This window comes from Pongo pygmaeus, chromosome 10 (assembly GCF_028885625.2).
Source record: "Pongo pygmaeus isolate AG05252 chromosome 10, NHGRI_mPonPyg2-v2.0_pri, whole genome shotgun sequence".
Lineage (NCBI taxonomy): Eukaryota > Metazoa > Chordata > Mammalia > Primates > Hominidae > Pongo > Pongo pygmaeus.
This window is the reverse complement of record NC_072383.2, coordinates 48756904-48780840: the sequence shown is the minus strand read 5'-3', so window position 1 is coordinate 48780840 and position 23937 is coordinate 48756904. Positions and strand designations below refer to the sequence as shown.

The window sequence follows — 23937 nt, the reverse complement described above, 5'->3', positions numbered from 1 at the left end:
TAGCCTAATTATAAAGACTTTTTTTTTTTTTTTTTTGCGACAGAGTCTTGCTCTGTCACCCAAGCTGGAGTGCCGTGGCTCACTGCAATCTCCGCCTCAGGGATTCAAGCAGTTCTTCTGCTTCAGCCTCCTGAGTAGCTGGGATTACAGGTGTGCGCCACCACGCCCGGCTAATTTTTGTATTTTTAGTAGAGACGGGGTTTCACTGTGTCGGTCAGGCTCGTCTCAAACTCCTGACCTTGTGATCCACCCGCCACGGCCTCCCAAACTGCTGGGATTACAGGCCTGAGCCACCATGCCTGGCTTTTTTTTTTTGAGACAGAGTCTCACTCTGTCACTCAGGCTAGAGTGCAGTGGCGCCATCTCGGCTCACTGCAACCTCTGCCCCCCAGGTTCAAACGATTCTTGTACCTCATCCTCCTGAGTAGGTGTGATTACAGGCATGCGCCACCATGCCCAGCTATTTTTTTTTTTTTTTTGTATTTTTAGTAGAGATAAGGTTTCACTATGTTGTCCAGGCTTGTCTCTAGCTCCTGGCCTCAAGTGATCTGCCCGCATCGGCCTCCCAAAGTGCTGGGATTACAAGTGTGAGCCACCCTGCCCAGCTAAAGACCCCTATTTTTTATATGGGCATATTCTTATTATTTTAGTCATTTAAAAAAATAGTGTTTATTGAGTACCTAGGATGGCCAGGTCTTGTTGATAATAGGGTGACAAGACAAAGAAGATCCTTGCAAGAATAGAGCTTGCATTCCTATGGGAGAAGTACAGAGAAGAAACTATAAACAGATAGATAAGGAAATTTCAGAAAGAAGTGCCATAAAGAAAATATATGGAGTCTTCTTTAGGTAGAATGACAAGTGAATGTCTCTCTGCAGAGGTACACACTTGAACACAGACCTAAATAATAAAAAGAACCACACAGAAATCTGGAAATTTATTTAACCTTCTGGGCAGAAAGATCAGCTATATTGCAGAATCTTTTAGTTCTTCCCCCACCTCCCCCTGCTTTTTTTTTGTTTTTTTGGTCCCAGCTACTCAGGAGGCTGAGGTGAGAGGATTGCTTAGACCCAGAAGTTCAAGACCGTCCTGGGCAAGATGGTGAGACCCCATCTCTACAAAAAAAATTGTAAAAAATATTATTTTATTATTATTATTATTATTTGTATTTTTTAGACAGAGTCTCACTCTGTCGCCCAGGCTGGAGTCCAGTGGTGTGATCTCAGCTCACTGCAACCTCTGCCTCCCAGGTTCAAGCGATTCATCTGCCTCAGCCTCCCAAGTAGCTGGAATTACAGGCGCCTGCCACCACGCCTGGCTAATGTTTGTATTTTTAGTAGAGACAGCGTTTCACCATGCTGGCCAGGCTGGTCTCAAACTCCTGACCTCAGATGATTCACCTGCCTTGGCCTCCCAAAATGCTGCGATTACAGGTGTGAGCCACCGCACCCAACCAAAAACTTTAAAAATTAGATGGTTGCAGTAGTGTACCTCTGTGGTCCCAGCTATTCAGGAGGCTACGGCAGGAGGATCCCTTGAGCCTAGGAGTTTGAGGCGGCAGTGAGCTATGATAGTGCCACTACACTCCAGCCTGGGTGACAGTGTGAGACCCTGTCTCTAAAAAATGAAGGAAAGAAGGGAGGGCCTAGGTGCAGTGGCTCGCGCCTATAATCCCAGCACTTTGGGAGGCTGAGGTGGGAGGATCACTTGGCCCAGGATTTTGAGACTAGCCTGGGCAACATTTTGAGACCCCACCTCTACCAAAAAAAAAAAAAAAAAGAAAAGAAAAGAAAGACAGAAAAGAAGGAAGGAAGAAAAAAGGAAGAAAGACAGAGTCTCACTATATTACTCAGGCTGGTGTTGAATTCCTGGGCTCAATTGATCCTCCGCCTCAGCCTCCCAAAGTATTGGGATTATAAATGGGAGCCACCATGCCTGGCCTTTGAGTCCTTTTCAGGTTCTTTTAGTGAAATCATAGTTAATCGATACTATCATTTCATTAGTATGAGTTGTGCAAATATCCATGCATAAGTGTTAGAGTGCAACACCTTTAGAAATATCTTTGGAGCACTCAGTGGGAGCTTTTGATTATATATTTTTCCCCTCAGGAATGTTTTGAACAGTTGCTACTTAATATGAGGCATTGAGTGTTGATAAACAAGGATAAAACTTGGATAAAATGGTTTATTTGCTTACTATTTCCCTACTGCCTGAAATAGTTCCAGGCATATCAGTGTTCATAATGTATTTATTGAATGAATGAATAAACTCATTTGTAAATCCAGTATTTAATAGCTGTGTAACCTTGGGCACATCATTTAACATTTCTAATTACGGTAGCCTCGGTTCCTTCAGTTGGAACATGGTGAGGAGGAGACAGTTCCTCCTACCTCACAGCATTATTGTATGAATTAGATGGAAATTTATGTGCAAAAAATGAATCATAGCAATTGAGTTGAGGTAGAACAGAGCAGATGGACCCCAAGGCCTGGGGGCAAGGGAAGGAACTGCAGTTTGTCTGCTGAATCTTTTAAAAAGGGCAGAGAGGCCAGGTGCAGTGTCTCCTGTCTGTAATGTCAGCACTTTAGGAGGCTGAGGCAGGAGGATCCGGAGAGGCCAGGAGTTCAACACCAGTCTGGGCAACATAGTGAGGCCCTGTCTGTACAAAAAATTAAAAGATGAGCCAGGCGTGGTGGTGTGTGCGTATAGTCCTAGCTACTTGGGAGGCTGAGGCTGAGGTGGGAGGATTGATTGGGCCCAGGAGTTTGAGGCTTGCAGTGAGCTATGATCACGCCACTGCTCTCCAGCCTGGGCAACAGAGCAAGACGCCGTCTCACTATACATATGTAGATAAAGGGAAAAGAGAGATGGGAAGTATGGTGAGAGATGAGACTGAAAAGGTAAACTGGGCCCAGTTTTGAAGGGTTTTGGGAACCATGTTGAAGAGTTAGCACGGTATCATGATTGCATTGGGAAACCACTGAAGCTTTATTAACAGAGAAGGGACATTTCTAGATTTACATTTTTAAAAATTTACTCTGGCTGCAGATTGGAGGATAATGATAAAAAGCTAGTTATCATGCCTGAGGAGGGTTGAAGCTTAGTAAACTGGGTGTCTTCTGCTCTGCATATCCTTAGAAATAACAAATTTACTCTCTATCTATAAAAGACAAGGGGCAAATAACATTTCTGCTTTTATTGCATCATCAGGTCTAACTGGTTACATCTCTAGGGAATTTGCTGGCCATTTTAGAAGAAAAGGCCTTCCTTCATCAGAAATGTGGTCTGGCTGGGCACGGTGGCTCACACCTGTAATCCCAGCACTTTGGGAGGCCAAGGCTGGTGGATCACCTGAGGTTGGGAGTTCGAGACCAGCCTTACCAATGTGGAGAAACCCCGTCTCTAGTGAAAACAGAAAGTTAGCCAGGTGTGGTGGCGCACACCTGTAATCCCAGCTACTCAGGAGGCTGAGGCAGGAGAATCGCTTGAACCCAGGAGGCGGAGGTTGTGGTGAGCCAAGATCACGCCATTGCACTCCAGCCTCTCACCGTTGCACTCCAGCCTGGGCAACAAGAGCAAAACTTGGTCTCAAAAGAAAAAAGAAATGTGGTCTGAAGGAGGAGAAATGTTCATAAGTCCTATCACTTTCAGCATAAAAGAGAAGAGATGGTTAGAGCCTATTTACCATTTCATAGGACTAACTATTCTGGTATTTTCAGGATTTTCCTGAAAGTCATCAGCAATTAAAGCCTTAAAACACAGAAAACTAGGCCAGGCACAGTGGCTCACACCTGTAATCCCAACACTTTGGGAGGCCGAGGCGGTTGGATCACTTAAGGCCAGGAGTTTGAGACCAGCTTGGCCAATGTGGTGAAACTCCATCTCTACTAAAAATAAAAAAATTAGCCAGGCATGGTTTACATGGGATTATAGGAGTGCGCCTGTAATCCCAGCTACTTGGCAGGCTGAGGCGGGAGAATCACTTGAACGTGGAAGGCGTAGGTTGTAGTGAGCTGAGATAGCACCACTGCACTACAGCCTGGGCGACAGAGTGCTACTCCATCTCAAAAAACAAACAAAACACACACACACACAGAAAAATAGAAAATAAATAAATACACAGAAAAGTGTCTGTGCTTGCCTTTCAGTATGGGGAGGAATGAGGGACTAGAGAGATTGTCCTACTTTGAAGCCAGGCATGGTAGGGAGTACAGGATGAGCAAGACATAAGAACTCTCAAGTATAGAGAGGTAGTAGTGATGCTCACCAGTGAAGATGGAAACCTAACTGCAAGGGGGAAGAAAAGCATGAGCTGGTAGACATTTTGGATCGGAAAAGAAGCTTTGAGGCTCAGCACTATAAAGGGCTAAGTGTGGATTCCCTTAGTCACAAGAAAACAAAACAAAACAAAAACTGTTGGTGTTTTCCCAGTTATGCCATACTATGATGATATACATTTGATCTTTGAATACTGAAATGGGAGTTCTATTTTCTATATCAAAATAGTCAGATTCCCTTCAAAATATGGCCTGTGAATATTGCTGTGAGTTGCCATTTTTTGCCTAACTGGAAAGAGTCAGTGATTTCAGAAATTTAATAAAAGAGCCTAGTACTAATGATGCCACAGGTGATGTTTTCAATTAGCAGTGTTTTAATGAGATTTGTAGGCTGGTAAATGCTAATCCTGTAATGTATGGAAAAAAACTAAGAATGTAGGCCTATATCTGGTAAATCTCCTGAGGTAGGGCTTTGCTGATTGAGATTTCTTTGATTAAACTTTTAATATCTTACAAGCTCCCTGGAAGTAAATTTGTATCTGACACAGATACTTTTCAGCTTCAAAAATAAATAAGGTTAGCAAAAATTAGATGTGTTTAGTGACTTAATAAGCTAAAGGAAAATAAAAGCACATTTCTGGTAGGTATAAATAATTGGTAGTTGGCAAATAATTCAGCAGAGTAGAAATGCGAGAGACTGAAAGACTTGAGGCAAAAAAAGGGAAATCAGCTCCATTTTTTTGGTAAACTTTGAGATGTACATAATGAAATGTACATCTGGTATCTCGCAAATGGTCTAAACTGATCTCATAATAATGCTGAAGAAATAGAAAGATTTGTACTCCAGAAGCACTTCTTAAAGTGCTTAAAGAACATTAAGCCCAGTTTTGACATCTGGGAAACAGTTCTAGAACCAGTATTCCCAGAGAAAGACTATCAAATGACAGGTATCTCTCTCAGGGACAGCATAAAATCCAGATATGGTGTAGTTTTTTTGTTGCTGTTTGTTTTTGAGACAGAGTCTCCTCTGTCGTCCAGGCTGAGATGCAGTGCAGTGGCACAGTGTCTGCTCACTGCAACCTCCTCTCCCGGGTTCAAGCAATTCTCCTGCCTCAGCCTCTCAACTAGCTGAGACTACGGGCTACAGGCGCGTGCCACCATGCCGGCTAATTATTTTTTATACTTTTGGTAGAGATGGAGTTTCACCACGTTAGCTAGGCTAGTTTCAAACTCCTGACCTCAAGTGATCGACTTGCCTTGGCCTCCCAAAGTGCTGGGATTATAGGCATGAACCACTGTGCCCAGCCTATGGTGTAGTTTTTATCTACTGCTCACTTGTGTTTCCATGTTCCTGCTTTGAAACTGGAGGGGAATAGAGGTAAGCTACTCAGGGCAGTTGCATAAAACATACTATAAACATACTAGGCCCTTTCAAGTTACATCATTTTTACTATATATTTTAAAATAATTCTTTTATTATTAGTAATACTGCTTCTTTTATTATCAGTAATACTGTAAAGACAGTGAACTGGAGAGGAAAACATGAGGGGTTTGCAGAATAATTTAGTGTGGTATTGCTGTGAAGAGATAGAAATTTAGATGACAGTGATGTTATGCTCTGTCAGGGAACCTTCTTTTTCTTTTTCTTTTTTTTAGAGTCTCGCACTGTTGTCTGGGCTGGAGTGCAATGGCGCGATCTCAGCTCACTGCAACCTCCACCTCCCAGGTTCAAGAGGTTCTCCTGCCTTAGCTTCCTGAGTAGCTGGGACTACAGGCACCTGCCGCCACACCTGGCTAATTTTTTTTTGTATTTTTAGTAGAGATGGGGTTTCACTCTGTTGGCCAGGCTGGTCTTGAACTCCTGACCACGTGATCCGCCCACCTGGGCCTCCCAAAGTGTTGAGATTACAGGCATGAGCCACCGTGCCCGGCTAGGGAACCTTTTTTAACTTGTTTATTGCTATATTCCTGCCACCTAAAACAGGGCCTAGAACATAGCAAGTGCTCAAAGACTATTTGATGAATTCAAAAAAGAAAAAAACGTTTTGAAGGGATTTACTGAGACAGTGTCAGACTGAGTGTTTTTACCCCAGTAGTGGTGATGAGTATGTGTAGACCTGAACAAATCCCCTCACCCTTTGTGGTAATGTTTCAAGATAGCTCACTGAGGACCTCTGTAAAGTCAAGTCTTGATATAAAAAGATGGTCATCCTAGATGACATAGAGATCAAACCCATTCATTATCTTAGTTTATTAATACATAGCACTGAGTAATTAAGCTCACCAATCCCTCTTCCCCATTTGGATTTAGTTGACATGGGATATGGCCTGGAAGGGATTTTTTAAAGCTCCCCAGGTGATTCTAATGTGCAGCTGCTAAGATTGAGGGCCACTGCTATTTATATGCCTTTCATACAGACCTGACTTGAATTTAGTAATATAATATACAAATACAGCAGAAGATGACTTGAAAACTGTCTTATTTCTAAATACTTTCTGACTTGAAAAGCAGGATCTGATCATAGTTGTTTTTGTGTGTGTGTGTGTGTGACAGTCTCGCTCTGTTGCCCAGGCTGGAGTGGAGTGGCACAATCTCAGCTCACTGCAGCCTCTGCCTCCCAGGTTCAAGCAGTTCTCCTGCTTCAGCCTCCCGAGTAGCTGGGACTACAGGTGCCCACCACAACCCCTGGCTAATTTTTGTATTTTTAGTAGAGATGGGGTTTCACTATGTTGGTCAGGCTGGTCTCGAACTCCTGGCCTCAAGTGATCCGCCTGCCTCGGCCTCCCAAAGTGCTGGGATTACAGGTGTGAGCCACTACGCCCGGCCCTGAATTGTAGGTTGTTGTTTTTTTTTTCTTTTTGAGATAGAGTCTCACTGCACAGTCACGGCTCACTGCAGCCTCAACCTCCAGGGCTCAAGTGATCCTCCCACCTCAGCCTCCTGAGTAGCTGGGACTACAGGTGCACGCCACTACGCCTGGCTAATTTTTAAAAATTTTTTTTAGAGACAAGGTCCCACTATGTTGCCCAGGCTGGTTTTGAACCCCAGGGCTCAAGTGATCCTCCTGCCTTGGCCTCCCAAGTGCTGGGATTATAGGCATGAGGCACAGTGCCCAACCTGTGTTTGTTTGATTATCTATTTAGGTAGATATTATTCCTGTATTTAAGTAGCTGAATTACAGTATGATCTTTTAGACTTGTCTTTTATTATGTTTGTTTTAAAAATACTGTTAAAGGAAGTGTAAATAAACTTGATTTAATTTGGTACAAAGTTCTAAGGGACACAAAAGACTAGAGCAGTATTTTTTCCAAACTTCAGGTTGTAGTAAAAATTTAAAATGAAGTCAAATAGAAAATACCAAGGCCAGGCGGAGTGGCTCATGCCTATAATTCCAGGAGTTTGGGAGGCTGAGGCTGGCGGATTGCTTGAGCTCATAAGTTTCAGACGAGCGTGGGCAACATGGTGAGATCCCATTTCTACTAAGAATACAAAAAAAATAGGTGGGCATGGTGGTGCATGCCTGTAGTCCCAGCTACTCAGGAGGCTGAGGTGGGAGAATGGCTTCAGCCCGGGAGGTGAAGGTTGCAGTCAGCCAAGATCGCACCACCAGACTCCAGCCTGGGCAATAGAGCCAGACCTTGTCTCAAAAAAGAAAAAAAGAAAAAAAAACAAAATTAGTAAGTATTGTTTTGTGAAACTTTTCAGTTCTGTAGACGCACAAACATATGTACGTGTGTACTGGGTCTGAATATAAAATGGCTTACCTAATACAAATGGTATTTCAAGATGTTGAAAACCACAAAACTAAAGAATATGTGACAAGATGGAGGAAGGAAGATAGTCATCCCATCATTCCTTTAATGGGGCTACACTGATTGTTACACACATTTATTTTCTCCTTTTTTCTCTGTTTCTTATACATTTTTGTTTGTTTTCTTATCCAGTTGCTTAATTTTTGGATCTGGCCATATTGTTCAAATTCTTTAACACTGTTTCTTTCTTTCTTTCTTTCTTTCTTTTTTTTTTTTGAGACAGGGTCTCGCCCTGTCGCCTAGGCTGGAGTGCAGTGGTGCAATCACAGGTCACTGCAACCTCCATCTCCCGAGTTCAAGTGATTCTCGTGCCTCAACCTCACAAGTAACGGGGACTACAGGCACCTGCCACCACACCTGGCTAACTTTTGTATTTTTAGTAGAGACAGGGTTTTACCGTGTTGGCCAGGCTGGTCTCAAACTCCTGACCTCAAGTGATCTGCCCGCCTCAGCCTCCCAAAGTGCTGGGATTACAGGCATGAGCCACTGTGTCCAGCCAACACTGTTTCTTTACCCAAAGAGTGAAAACAAAGGCCGGGCATGATGACTCACGCCTGTAATCCCAGCACTTTGTGGGGCTAAGGCAGCAGATTGCCTGAGCCCAGGAATTTGAGACCAGTCTCAGTCTGGGCAGCATCACAAAGTCTCGTCTCTACAAAAAAATACAAAAATTAGCTGGGCATGGTGGCACACACCTGTAGTTCCAGCTTTTTGGGAGGCTGAGGTGGGAGGATGGCTTGAGCCCAAGAGGCTGAGGCTATAGTGAGTGGTGATTGCGCCACTGTACCCCACCTGAGCAACAGAGCAAGACTGTCTCAAAAAAAAAAAGAGAGAGAGTGAAAATAGTTATATTTTATTGGCAGTGTAGTTCAAGGTTTTATAGCATTAACTTATTTTAAAAGGTATTTAAGTTCAGATGAGTTATATTGTAATCTGAGGTGGTTTTGGTGCTTTGTTATTTTTTCTTAAATGTCATACAGTGGCTTTTGGAATGTACCTTTTTTTTTTTTTTTTTTTTTAGTAGAACTGTTCTAAGTAAGGTTGACTCAATATTTTCCTTTGCATATTCACCATTACTATTAAGTTTTGTTTTAGAACAAAGAAATTTTTTAGAAGCTTTGTTATCTTATTGCATAACAAACCACGCACAAAAACTTAGTGGCTCAAACAACAATGACATCTCATCAATCTCTGGATTGACGGTGCAGTTCTCCTTCATGTAGTATCAGCAGGCTGAGGCTGCAGTCATTCTGAGGCCTAGGCTGGGACATTCAAGATGGCTCACTTACATGTTTGATGCTGGGCTCTGCTGGGACACTGGGTTGGCTGGAGCTCACTCTCTTTCCATGTAGCCTCAGGGTCTCCCCCTCTCCACTGAGCCACTCCATGTGGTTGCTTCAACAGAGTAGCCAGACTTCTTACTAGCAGTTCAGGGTTCCCAAAAGTGCAAAGGTAAAAGCTAGCAATCCTTCTTAAAGACTAGACCCGGCCAGGCATGGTGGCTCATGCCTGTAATCCCAGCACTTTGGGAGGCAGAGGCAGGTGGATCACGAGGTCAGGAGTTCGAGACCAGCCTGGCCAGCATGGTGAAACCCCCATCTCTACTAAAAATACAAAAAATTAGCCGGACATGGTGGTACATGCCTGTAATCCCAGCTACTCGGGAGACTGAAGCAGGAGAATCACTTGAACCCAGGAGATGGAGGTTGCAGTGGGCCGAGATGGCACCACTGTACTCTAGCCTGGGTGATAAAGCGAGACTCTGTCTAAAAAAAAAAAAAAAAAAAAAAAAGACTAATCCCTAAACCAGAACTTGCACACTGCTAATTCTTTCACATTCTTGTTGTTAAAGCAAGTTACCAGCCCAGATCCAGTGTGGAAGGAGTGCTGCGAAAGGGTGTGAATACAAAGAACTGTGGTCATCTGAGACCATCTTTGGAGATTAGCTGCCAAAGGCACATTTAGCAGCCTAGTGATGAAATCTCGGGTGGTTTTTGTGATGTTTAAAACTTAAGACTACATTTGGATTATTTAGGCTTCATTTATATTCATTTCCCCCACAACCAGTTGTTCCTCTATTTTAGCATTTGTTCTATTACAGTTAGATAGGAACTATCTAGCAAGTGTTTTTAGCTGAAAGTTAGGCATAAATGAAAAAGAACTTAGTTGTAAATTCGTTAGGGAGAAGTGAGTACAAAATAGAGAATAGATGATGTCATAAACTTTGTGTTTAAATAAGTAGTAAGAACTTAAAAAGATATACCAATTATTTACTGCTGCTGAAACACTGAAGACCAAAAGAACAGAAAAAGGAGAGGAAAGAAGGAAAATAAAATAATTTTATTTTTAAAAATCAGTGTGTGGTTTTTCAAACTTAGAATAGTAGCTGGTATTAGTAGGTAATAAATCTTTGAATGACTAAAGTTTTCTTTTCAAAAGAGGAGTTATTCAAGGCCACCTTGAGTGAAAAAAATTATTTTTAAAGGGAGTTATTGGTATTTCAGAAAATACATACTTTACTCAGCTTGTTCATAGACAGTTTAGAAGATCTGAGAGTATCATTCATTATACTGAGAGCATAGTTCATCTTTGGCCAAGTAGATGTTCATAAGATGTAGACATTCTCTGAGAACTGAAAACCTTTTATATCTTAACTTCAACCAAGAATACCATTTTTAGGAATTGTTTGTGATAGAAAAAAACTATACCGATGGGCCTGTTACATTTGGTATATAGAAGATTTAGTATGCCTTAGATGTTATCTATACCTTTATTATAATTTGTCAATTTGTCTAGTCCTTGTTTTTTTTTTTTTGAAACAGAGTCTTGCTCTGTCCCCCGGGCTGGAGTGCAGTGGCGCGATCTCAGCTCACTGCAAGCTCCGCCTCCCGGGTTCACGCCATTCTCCTGCCTCAGTCTCCCTAGTAGCTGGGACTACAGGCGCCCGCCACCATGCCCAGCTAATTTTTTGTATTTTTTTTTAGTAGAGACGGGGTTTCACCGTGTTGACCAGGATGGTCTTGATCTCCTCACCTCGTGATCTGCCCGCCTCGGCCTCTCAAAGTGCTGGGATTACAGGCATGAGCCACTGCGCCCAGCCTGTGTCTAGTCCTTGTTTTGTCATGGCAAGTACACAAATGTACAAATAATTTTTTTTTTTTTTTGAGATGGAGTCTCACTCTATCACCCAGGCTGGAGTGCAGCGGCGCGATCTCGGCTCACTGCAACCCCTGCCTCCCAGGGTTCAAATGATTCTCCTGCCTCAGCCTCTCGAGTAGCTGGGATTACAGGCACCTGCCACCATGCCCAGCTAGTTTTTATATTTTCAGTAGAGATGGGGTTTCGCCATGTTGGCCAGGCTGGTCTTAAACTCCTGACCTCAGGTGATTCACCTGCCTCGGCCTCCCAAAGTACTAGGAATACAGGCGTGAGCCATCGTGCCTGGCCAGTTTTTTTTTTTTTAAGTACAGACAGATTTCTAGCCAGTTAGTTTAGCCAGTATATAGGCTTTTACAGTTATCATTTGGCTCTGCCTTCTATAGCAGATGGAGAATATGCTTTGGACTTTGTAATAGCAGTGAACTGGTGATATTTCCTATCAGAGGACACTATATGCCAGTTAGCATTTTCTAAGAATAAATAGGATCCCTAAACACAGTCCAATGCAGCTTCTTTTTTTTTGATACGGAGTCTTGTTCTGTCACCCAGGCGGGAATGTAGTAGCATGATCTTGGCTCGCTGCAGCCTCTGCCTCCCAGGTTCAAGCGATTCTCCTGCCTCAGCCTCCTGAGTAGCTGAGATCACAGACGCACACCACTATGCCCAGCTAATTTTTGTATTTTTAGTAGAGACAGGGTTTCACCATGTTGGCCAGGCTGGACTTGAACTCCTGACCTCAGGTGATCCACCCGCCTCATTCTCCCAAAGTCCTGGGATTACAGGTGTGAGCCACTGCGCCCGGCCAACAGCTTCTTTTTTTAATGTTATTTTTGTGTTTGTAGGTTTTTTGTGATGGGGTCTCATTCTGTTGCCCAGGCTGGAGTGCAGTGGCACAGTCATGGCTCACTGTGACCTTCAGGCTCAAGCAATCCTCCTACCTCAGCCTCCCAATTAACTGGGATTACAGATGCACAGAACCATGCCCAGCTAATTTAACAATTTTTTTTGTAGAGATGGGGTCTTATTTTTTACCCATGCTGGTCTCAAACTACTGGTCTCAAGCAGTCCTCCTGCCTCAGCCTCCCAAATTGCTGGGATTATAGGTGTGAGCCACTGTGCCTGGCCCCAATGAAGCTGCTGCTTTTTTTTTTTTTTTTTTCCCAGTTTTAGAACATTTTTATCCTGCCAAAAAGATTCCCAGTGCCCATTTTCCTTGCAGTGCAGCTTCTAATACCCGAACAGTCTCACAACATTTAGTCTTTTTAGAATACTAAAATCATAGAACTGATTGGGAGGCCCTTTTAAAGAGGTCAACTCATCCAACCCTGAGCTATTTAAATCTCTTTACAGAACAGAACTAAAAAGACTTCTTTGCTTCAGCGATCCTCTTTCCCTTCAGTTACTCTACATGTGACATGACTTTAGGTCACCTCACTTACTCTTATCTCTCTCCTTAGATTTTTTTTTTTTTGAGATGGAGTCTTTCACTGTCGCCTGAGCTGGAGTGCAGTGGCACGATCTCGGCTCACGGCAACCTCCTCCTCCCGGGTTCAAGAGATTCTCCTGCCTGGGCCTCCCGAGTAGCTGGGATTACAGGCGCCTGCCACAATCACCAGCTAATTTTTTGTATTTTTAGTAGAGATGGGGTTTCACCATGTTGGCCAGGCTGGTCTCGAACTCCTGACCTCGTGATCCGCCCACCTCAGCCTCCCAAAGTGCTGGGATTACAGGCATGAGCTACCGGGCCTGGACTCTCCTTAGATTTTTTAAGTCCTCTCAAATTTGTACACTCAGAACTAAGTATATTCAAATGTAGTCTGATTTGCATAGAGAATGACATTTTCTTCATTCAGACTTTGTTTTTAATGAAACCTGATATCAGTGATTTTGGCAGCTGTAACACACTGTTTGTCTCTTTGAAATAGACTTTTTTAAAAGCCTAGTTGTTTCTCACTGTCCTGTGCCATTTTGTTGTTATTGTTGATTTTTTTGTTCTAAGCTTATGACTTTATATTTATCCTTATTAAATATGATCCCCTTAGATTTAGCCTCCTGTTCCAGCCACTTAGAATTACTTAAAAAGTTGATTATGTCATACAGGGTATTTACTTTCCCATCCCAGATACCTGTCATTTGCACATTTGATCGTCCTCCTTTCCATATTCTCATCCAAGTCATTTATAAAAAATGTTACAAAGGACAGGTTGCTCTGGGCCCCTGTTGCATACTACTGAGCCTTCTTCCAGATTTATCTGCAATCTTTAGGTACAGTTGTATAGTTGTCTGTGAAGCCACTTAACTTTTAAGTTTAAAAATTCATATTTTTTCACCTTGCACAGTGATATCAAGAGAGACTTTATTTTATGCCTTGCTGAAATCCAGATACTATATTTATGCCTCTAGCATTTGCTGGCCTAACCATATAAAAAAAGGAAAATGGAGTTTGGTTATGGTTTCTAGATGTTCCTGATACTAGTTTTTTTAATGAACTATTCTTTTAGTAACCTATTCTTCAGTCTTGCTTGTGCTACACGTCACATCAACTCTGGTATAAGGTACGGGGAATATATTCTCCCTTCTTTTTGAAAATTGTTTCTGCAGGCTGGGCATGGTAGCTCACGCCTGTAATTCCAGCACTTTGGGAGGCTGAGTTGGGTGGATCACTTGAGGTCAGGAGTTTGAGACCAGCCTGGCCAACATGGTGAAACCCCATCTCTACTAAAATACAAAAATTAGCTGGGCATGGTGGTGCGCACATGTAATCCCAGCTACTCAGGAGGCTGAGGCAGGAGAATTGCTTGAACCCAGGAGGCAGAGGTTGCGGTGAGCCGAGATCGCACCACTGCACTCCCTCCTGGACAACAGTGAAACTCCGTCTCAAAAAAAAAAAAGAAAATAAAATAAAATTGCTTCTGCAGACACACAAAGCTAATGTGATATTTGGGATTATTAGAATCATGAGATTTGTCTGGGTTTCCAAAGTGTCACTCATGGGTCTCATCTGCAGATTCTTCAAGTTCTCTGGTGTAGAATTCATCCAGGAATTTTTTATTCATTTAGAGAGATAGGCACCCTTTGACAGTCTCCTTATTTATCTTGGTCACTAATCCACTTTTCCTAATATTTCTTCTTTTCTTTCTACTTTCAAGATGATTTTTCTTGACAGAAAAGATAGAAGAAAAACAGGAATTGAGATGTTCTGTCTCTGCTTTATATTAATTAGTAATATGCCTTTTACATCAAAGAGTGGGCCTGTGCCTTCCTTACCTTTTTTGCAAGTCTCAGCACATTCTGGGCTTCAGCTTCAGTTTCCTTCTTGATGACACATCAGTGCAATTTTTAAAAATAGTTTCTTTCTTTTTATATATATTGTGTATGTCTGTCTAATTCTGAGTTGATTGGTGAGCTTTCCAGCTAGTCTCTTTAGATAAGCCCCCTCTTTTTTCCCCCTCTATGTTAAATAATGTGAGATTGCCAGAATTTCATTTTTGAGAACCTCAATCCTGTTGTCTTCCCTTTTAGCACCTCAGACTTAGGTCCTATCTTTAGCACCTCAGCCTTAGGTTTGGTTGAAGACTGTTTTCAGAGTCTAGTTGCTACATCTGGCTGTGCCCCTTGCCCTTCTGCCTGCCTATCTGTCTTGGTTGTTTTCTTTTGAGGCATCCGCTACTTCTTTTCTGATCAATTTCTTCTTATTCAGATTAGGTTCCAAATTATAATTCTACTCATTTTTTCTCCCTTCTGGATGATAGAATAATTAGCGAGGCAAATTTTAAAAATCATATATGCTGCTTTTTAGTTGAATGAGATTTTTCAGTAGCAGAAATCTTTTATCATCACTGGCTTTATGGTAAAACCACAGGGCCATCTCTTCTTGCCAGGTCTTCTCCCTGATCTGACCTTACATCCTTCCCACAAATCCCAGAAAATCAATCTATTTTCTTAAAGTTGTTATGGCCAATTGTTTGCTGGAGATTTTTTTTCTTTTGAAGCTGGCCTCAGAGTAGAGTGTAGTCTCTTCAGCTGTTGCCCTTTCATGCTGTAGCTAACATAGGGATGTTAGCATGCTTTTGTTTCAAATGCCTTATTCTCATTTAGTGGAGGCTAAATGAGGGTTACAAATAGGAAAGTTGAAGTTCATGACATCTTATTGTCCCAAGTTAGTTTCTAAGTTCCTTAGATGCTATCTACTGCCTTTCTTACTCAAGGTAACACTCTTCAACCCTCTCCTTCTCCCTTTTCTAGGCTCTTTCTAGAACAGAGCATCTCGAACAGGTGGTAGGCCTGAAGGAAGAAAGCTAAACCACAGTTATGAATTAGTAGAGACCATTCAGGGCTGCCTTTTCTCAAAAGGGTAATTTATACCTCAGGGGACCATGAAGCAGCTCTTTGTGGAATCCTAGTTACATTTAAGAAAGATCACTCCTGATATTGCTTCTGTTCCTCTTACTTTCACTCAATTGCTTTCTGCTATGCCTCCATGCTCAGGTGTGGATTTCCATTTAGAGGTGTACATTTTTAACATACACTCAACTTATCCTTTTAACAGGTATGATTTCTATATCTTTTCTTTCTTTTTTTTTTTTTTTTTTTTTTTTTGAGACAGAGTCTCGCTCTGTCGCCCAGGCTGGAGTGCAGTAGCACAATCTCGGCTCAGTACAAGCTCCGCCTCCCGGGTTCACGCCATTCTCCTGCCTCAGCTTCCCGAGTAGCTGGGACTACAGGCACCCAACACCACGCCCGGCTAATTTTTGTTGTCTTTTTTAGTAGAGACGGGGTTTCACCATGTTAGCCAGGATGGTCTCGATCTCCTGACCTCGTGATCCACACGCCTCAGCCTCCCAAAGTGCTGGGATTACAGGCGTGAGCCACTGTGTCTGGCCAGTTTTTGCATTTTTAGTAGAGGCGGGGTTTCACCATGTTGGCCAGGATGGTCTTGATCTGCTGACCTCATGATCCGCCCACCTCAGCCTCCCAAAGTGCTGGGATTACAGGCATGAGCCACCACGCCCAGCCTGTGATTTCTATATCTTTATATTTTGACCAGAGATAGGGTAAGATCAAAAATTCCAAAATGATCATAGTGTATATAGTGCTGAGTATTCTGGTGAATGCAAACAACCTGTCAAAGGACAGAATTACAGCAAATTTAAAAGATCTCAATTGGCTTTCTTTGTGATTCTGGAATTGAGCAAGACATTATTCTGTAAAATACAGTAATCGTTCCCGTGAGCTGAGCAGAAGAGGTTAGACAGAAGGGCTAAAGAAAGCAAAAGCAAAGAACACAGTATATTAGTTACTTTTCAATTAGTTACTTTTTCTTATAAGGCTGGGAGAGGGAGACAGAACAATAGTTACTTAGTTTCTTATAAGGCTGCCAGAGGGAGACAGAACAATAGTTACTTAGTTTCTTATAAGGCTGGGAGAGGGAGACAGAACAATAGAAAAATAACTGATTGATTCATATGGAGGTCAGAGTGGAAGCAGGTGTGAGAGGGTCCCACAGAAGAAAACGTGGCAGCCAAAGTGTTTGAGTCCACGGTAAGTTTGGCTTGGCCTTAGCTGTTGCAGGAGGCCTGTGAACTCTGCCTTATATATAATGTGGATGTTGGGCACAGAGCTGTCATCTTTGACTGATTCCAGGACAAAAATGACAGGACATTGTGGTAGGGGACTCACTTTCTCATCCCATGGGTACAGAAACCAATTATCTTTGCCTTTCTCCACCACGTAATGTACCGGTCATCACTGGTAGCAAAGATTTACAGAATGTCAACATCACACTGGGAAGGAAGGAAGGAAAGAAGGAAGGAAGGAAGGAAGGAAATAAATGGGTATCTTTGCCTTTCTCCACCACGTAATGTACCAGTCATCACTGGTAGCAAAGATTTACAGAATGTCAACATCACACTGCGCGTCATCTTCCAGCCTGTTGCTAGCCAGCTTCCTCACATCTTCACCAGCATCGGAGAGGACTATGATGAGCCTGTGCTGACGTACATCATGACCAAGATCCTCAAGTCAGTGGTGGCTCGCTTTGATGCTGGAGAAGTAATCACTCAGAGAGAGCTGGTCTCCAGGCAGGTGAGCAACGACCTTACAGAGCAAGCAGCCACATTTGGGCTCATCCTGGACGACGTGTTCTTGACATATCTGACCTTTGGGAAGGAATTCACAGAAGCAGTGGAAGCCAAACAGGTGGCTCAGCAGGAAGCAGAGAGGGCCAGATTTGTGAAGGAAAAGGCTGAGCAGCAGAAAAAGGCGGCCATGATCTCTGCTGAGGGCAACTCCAAGGCAACCGAGCTGATTGCCAACTCACTGGCCACCTCGGGGGACGGCCTGATCGAGCTGTGCAAGTTGGAAGCCACGGAGGACATTGCGTAATAGCCCTCACGCTCTCGGAACATGACCTACCTGCCGGCGGGGCAGTCCGCTCCTCCGGCTGCCCCATGAGGGCCTACCCTGCCTGCACCTCCGCAGGCTGACTGAGCCACAGCCCCAATGATTCTTAACACTGCCTTACCCCCCCACCCCAGAAATCACTGAAATTTCATAATTGGCTTAAAGTGAAGGAAATAAAAGTAAAATCACTTCAGAACTCTTAAAAAAAAAAAAAAAAAAGAAGAAAAGAAAAAAATAACCAATTTGTTAGGCCAGGTGGCTCATGCCTGTAATTCTAGCACTTTGGGAGGCTAAGAGAGAAGATCTTGAGCTCAGGAGTTCAAGACCAGTCTGAGCAATGTGATGAGACCCCATCTCTACAAAAAATTTAAGAATTAGCCAGACATGGTGGTGCACACCTGTAGTCCCAGCTCCTTGGGAGGCTGAGGCTGGAGGATCCCTTGAACCCAGGAATTGAAGGCAGCAGTGAGCTTTGATCACGCCACTGTACCCCATCCTGGGTGACAGAGTGAGACTCCCTCAAAAAAGAAAAAAAAAAGAAAAGTAGCTGGTTGGTTAACATCAGGTTACTTCAGGCTACTGTTTTTGTGTGAGGATTAAAGCAGAGGGAACTTCATTATCATGCTGTTTGAAGATTTATACTGTCCTGTTCGGGAAATTAGGTGTTCTCTCTCTCCTGATTTCTTAGAAGATAACATAGCTTAGTTTAGGCTTAGCGATGTAGACCTTAAGGTGAATGACTCCATTTTTATTTTTAGTCTGCCTTGTTGGGGCCTAGTATAGGAGTTTAGTGGCCTCCTATAATTTTTATTTCACAAAACAAAAGTATACATCATATCAGTGAATATTTGCTAAGAACAGGAAAGAGAAGTCTTCTTTTCAAATAGCTTGTGGTTCATTGAAATGAATTAATCTAGGCACAGTGGCTCATGCCTGTGATCCCAACACTTTGGGAGAAGAGGTGGGAGGATTACTTGAGGCTTGGAGTTTGAGACCACTCTGGGCAACATAGCAAGACCTCCATTTCTACAAAAAATAAAAATAAAAATAATGAATTAAATGCATAAAGCAATTAGAAAATATAATAAAATGTTAAATTATACATTGGCAGCAACTACTTAGAATCTACCAGAATGGGCTTGGGTTTTCCTTTTCTAAACTCACCTCTGAGGAAGAGCAGACTTTTGTATTTCCAAAATTGTTTCTTTCTGGATGCACTTGTTTTTGTTTTGGTATAAATAGGGGCCTAGAATTATATTTACAGTGACCTTTAACCTCTGTCTCTAGGAATGTGGAACTGAATGATACTTTTGCTCCCGCAGCAGACTAAAAGAAATGCGGTGTAGCAAGAATATGAATAATTGAAATATGTTTGGGGTTTATAGATCTTAAACTCTTTGATGAGGAAATACAGTCTTGTGTATTTGGTTTGGCTGTACTGTTTTGAGTTAATTTTAGGGGTAACTTTGAGAATCAGTTTTAAAATTCCAGCCCCAGATGACAGTCCTTTGCTTAGTCATGGGTTAGGTGTAGTGCCACATGATCCTGAGAAGACTAGGAATGGTTGCTGTTTATTAACCTTGGTTGGTAGTGATACTTGAGAAGAAAAAATAACCACGCTACATTCATAAAGGTTGAACTGTTGCTGTGTTTCAAAATTCTGTTTGCCTTGAAATCTGGTAATCTTTACTAATCTTTTAAGGAATCATCAGATGTGATGTATTTGAGAATGATAAGGCAGTAAAGGCTTAGAAATGCTAACACTGTGTTAAGTTTTGTGGTGTTTTACTTTATTTTCTATACTTTTTGTTATGAGAGCACTGGTAACTTCCTGATCTTGACAAATAAAAGAACTAGAACAGAGTAATTTTTTAGAAAACTCTGTTTCTACAGTTGTAAATAGTCTCAAGGGAACAATAATATGTTTCATGTGGAAAAAAATTAATATGGACAGGAAGAAGGATTCCCTCAACATTCTCCACTCTTAACTCATATGAGCAAAGCCTAAGCAAAAGAAAGTGCCTTTTGTGTTTCTGGCCTTTGAAATATTTTTTAACGATTAGAAAATTGTTTCATAGGCCGGGTATGGTGGCTCACACCTGTAATCCCAGCACTTTGGGAGGCCGAGGTGGGCAGATTACCTGAGGTCAGGAGTTCGAGACCAGCATGGCCAACATGGTGAAACCCTGTCTCTACTAAATATATAAAAATTAGCTGAGCGTGGTAGCAGGTGCCTGTAATCCCAGCTACCCGGGAAGCTGAGGCAGGAGAATCACTTGAACCCAGGAGGCAGAGGTTGCAGTGAGCCGAGATGGTGTCACTGCACTCCAGCCTGGGTGACAGAGGGAGACTCTGTCTCAAAAAAAAAAAAAAGAAAAGAAAAAAAATAAAACTGTTTCATGAAAACTGGTTTGCATCTAGTCTTTCTGGATTCAAATAATAACATTGTTATTCAGACATCAACAGAAAGAAAAATTTTCTTCTCTTCCACCCCTCCGTTTTTTAGTGTTCATGCCAGTAAATTTTTATTATACCTGTGTGTGAAGTCAATAATCAGAACATTTGCTACTTGTTTTATTGTCCAGTAACAATTTATAATATTGTCTGTAAAATTCACAAGAGTGTAGTCAACTTTCTGTCAATAGTGTCTTTGCCTGAAGGTAGTGACCCTGTAATCTGATGTGTTGGGGAAAATGTGTATATAGGTGAGGGATATAGGTACATATAAAGAATTGCTTTTTCATCTGTGAATGGTTAAAAAAAAAAAAAGCATTTTTGTCTCTTTAGAAGCTTACTATTTAAATTATAGGTAAAGATTTCAATGTATTCCATTTTGAACATGGGGAATGTTAACAAGAATCACTGGGCTGGGTGTGGTGGCTCATGCCTATAATCACAGCACTTTGGGAGGCTGAGGCGGGCAGATCACTTGAGGTCAGGAGTTTGAGACCAGCCGGGTCAACATGGTGAAACCTCATCTCTACTAAAAATAAAAAAGTTTGCCGGGTGTGGTGGCGTGCGCCTGTAGTCCCAGCTACTTGGGAGTCTGAGGCAGGAGAATCACTTGAACCCGGGAGGTGGAGGTTGCAGTGAGCCGAGATCGTGCCACTGCACTCAAGCCTGGGAGACAGAGCGAGACTGTCTAAAAAAAAAAAAAAAAAAATCATTGGATTCCTGACTTCTCATCTTTTGGGGGAATATTTTTTTTCTTTTGAGATGGAGTCTCGCTCTGTCTCCCGGGCTTCAGTGCAGTGGTACGATCTCGGCTCACTGCAACCTCCACCTCCCAGGTTCAAGCAATTCTCCTGCCTCAGCCTCCCAAGTAGCTGGGACTAGGCGTGCACCAACGCGCCCGGCTAATTTTTGTGCTTGTAGTGGAGACGGGGTTTTACTATGCTAGCCAGGCTGGTCTCAAACTCCTGACCTCAAGTGATCTGCCCCCCTTGGCCTCCCAAAGTGCTGGGATTACAGGCATGAGCCATACCGTGCCTAGCCAAGGGAATCTTAATTGTTTCTTTTATTTCATGTACCCTCTTCCTTTTCTTTTGTACCCAGAAGTACTCTGTGGCCTATGTATATTTTTTCTTATTTTAAAAAAACTTTACTGTGGAAAATTTCAAACATATACAAAGTAAACAGTATAATATGATGAACCCTCTTGTACTCATCATCACCTTGCTTTAACATGTTACTACTCTTTTTACCTTTTTTTTTGGAGACACAATCTCGCTATGTCGCCCAGGCTGGAGTGCAGTGGCACAATCTTGGCTCAAGCGATTCTCGTGCCTCAGCCTCCGACATAGCAGGGATTACAGATGTGTGTCTCCACACCCATCTAATTTTTGTATTTTTATTAATAGTAGAGATGGGGTTTCACCATGTTGGCCAGGCTGGTCTTGAACTCCTGGCCTCAAGTGATCCACCTGCCTTGGCCTCCCAAAGTGCTGGAATTACAGCCATGAGCCACCACACCTAGCCCTGTTTTATTATTTTTACTTCTACCTATTCCCCATCCTCTACTCAATAATTTTTTTAAGGTAAAATTCATATACAATGAGATGCAAAAATAAGCTGTTACAGTTACAACTGTGTAGCAGACCTATCATAGTATAATACATTTTTATCTCCCTACAAAGTTCCCTTATATACCTTCCAAGTCATCCCCTGCCCCACCAGGAAACCATTGTTCTCTATGGCTCTGCCTGTTTTAGACTGTCATATAGACAGAACCATGCATTACGCATTCTTTGTGTCCAGCTTTTTTTGTCGAGCATTATATCTGTGAGATTCATCCGTGTTGCATTCCTTTGTTTCACTAAGTAGTCCATTGTATGGATATACCATGGTTTGTACATCCGTTCTCTTACTCATGAACATTTAGGTTCTTTCCAGTTTTTTTTTGTTGTTGTTGTTGTTGTTTTTGAGACAGAGTCTTGCTTTGTTGCCCAGGCTGGAGTGCAGTGCCGCGATCTCAGCTCACTGCACCTCTGCCTCCTGAGGTCAAGTGATTCTCCTGCCTCAGCCTCCCAAGTATCTGGGACCACAGGCATGTGCCACCACACCCAGCTAATTTTTGTATTTTTGGTAGAGACGGGGTTTCACCCTGTTGGCCAGGCTGGTCTCAAACTCCTGACCTCAGGTGATCCACCCGCCTTGGCCTCCCGAAGTACTGGGATTACAGGCGCGAACACCTGGCCTAGTTTTTGCTTTTATGCTGTGAACATTTATAACAAGTCTTGGGTGGACTTACGTTTTCATTTTTCTTGGATAAGTACCAGTGAGTGGAATTGCTGGGTCAATAGATGCATGGTTAATTTAATTTAATTTTTTTAATTAATTTTTTTTTTTGAGACGGAGTTTCGCTTTTGTTGCCCAGGCTGGAGTGCAATGGCACCATCTCAGCTCACTGCAACCTCCACCTCCCAGGTTCAAGCAATTCTCCTTCCTCAGCCTCTCGAGTAGCTGGGATTACAGGCATGCGCCACCACTCCCAGCTAATTTTGTGTTTTTAGTAGAGACAGGGTTTTGCCATGTTGGTCAGGCGGGTTTCCACCTCCAGACCTCAGGTGATCTGCCCGCCTTGGCCTCCCAAATTGCTGGGATTACAGGCGTGAGCCACTGTGCCTGGCTGCATGTTTAATTTTATAAAAAACTGCCAAACCTTTTCCTAAAGTGTTTTATGTCATTGTACATTGCTACTGACAAAAGGATGAGAGTGTGGTTTTATATTCCCACTGACAAAGGATGGGTATGTGTCTTTGGTTTGCAAGTTTAGATAAACTGAATGATACAAAAAGCTTTTTCTTAGAGGAAATGGCTTGTAGGAACATCTCAATATTAGTTGTTATTCCACAGAATGTAAGATGACCTTGAAATATATACTTGTTATTGATTTGTCCTTTTCATGTGGCTTCTAAGGAATTGTAGAAGTTATTTTAGTCCTTATAGTAAATCAGCTGATATGGTTATATAGATAGTATAGTTGTTGCCTTTCTGAGAATGAAGACATTACTGAGTGTCCTAGATTTATACATTTTAGAACTCTGTTTATAATTTCCAGAGTCCTTTTGGGAACCCCTGTCTATGATTCCTAGAAACATTCTCTTTAACACTTAGTGGTTTTAGCAGTGAATATCTCTCATCACCCACACTATTGTGGTCAGGGGGATATCACAGCAGGTAATCTAAATGGAATTGTTGGGATGTAACTCCACCAAGGTGAGTAATGTTTATGGCTTTCCAAAGCATTGCAGTTAAATTATTCAGCAATAAACCTGCCTCTGCACCATTGCCAGGTATTAATGTGAGTCATTTGTTTTATTTTAGTGATGTCCTCGCATTGCCCATTTTTAAGCAAGAAGAGTCGAGTTTGCCTCCTGATAATGAGAATAAAATCCTGCCTTTTCAATATGTGCTTTGTGCTGCTACCTCTCCAGCAGTGAAACTCCATGATGAAACCCTAACGTATCTCAATCAAGGTTAGATGCTTCCTCATTCATTAGTACTATTGCTGGCCTACTGTATTTATGATTTTTTTTTTTGAGACAGCGTCGCCCAGGCTGGAGTGTAGTGGTGCCATCTTGGCTCACTGCAAGCTCCGCCTCCCGGGTTCACACCATTCTCCTGCCTCAGCCTCCCGAGTAGCTGGGACCACAGGCACCCACCACCACACCCGGCTAATTTTTTTGTATTTTTAGTAGAGACAGGGTTTCACCATGTTAGCCAGGATGATCTTGATCTCCTGACCTCATGATCCACCTGCCTCAGCCTCCCAAAGTGCTGGGAT

At 42.5% G+C, this 23937-nt stretch overlaps 2 protein-coding genes across 5 annotated transcripts in view; both read left to right on the top strand.

The window, feature by feature from the left end:
* The window catches only part of TFCP2 (transcription factor CP2), a 79060-nt gene that overhangs the window by 30591 nt on the left and 24532 nt on the right, over positions 1 to 23937 (top strand). For all 4 annotated transcript variants that reach the window (XM_054442855.2, XM_054442856.2, XM_063646959.1 and 1 more), the window contains one exon: positions 23478 to 23629. In XM_054442855.2, coding sequence (XP_054298830.1) covers positions 23478 to 23629 — 152 coding nt within the window. The remainder of the gene's footprint in view (positions 1 to 23477; positions 23630 to 23937) is intronic.
* Positions 16856 to 19650, top strand: LOC129009849 (prohibitin 1-like). The gene is given in 1 exon segment (XM_054443433.2): positions 16856 to 19650. A coding segment is annotated over 1 exon segment (720 nt). The 5' UTR covers positions 16856 to 16982; the 3' UTR covers positions 17703 to 19650.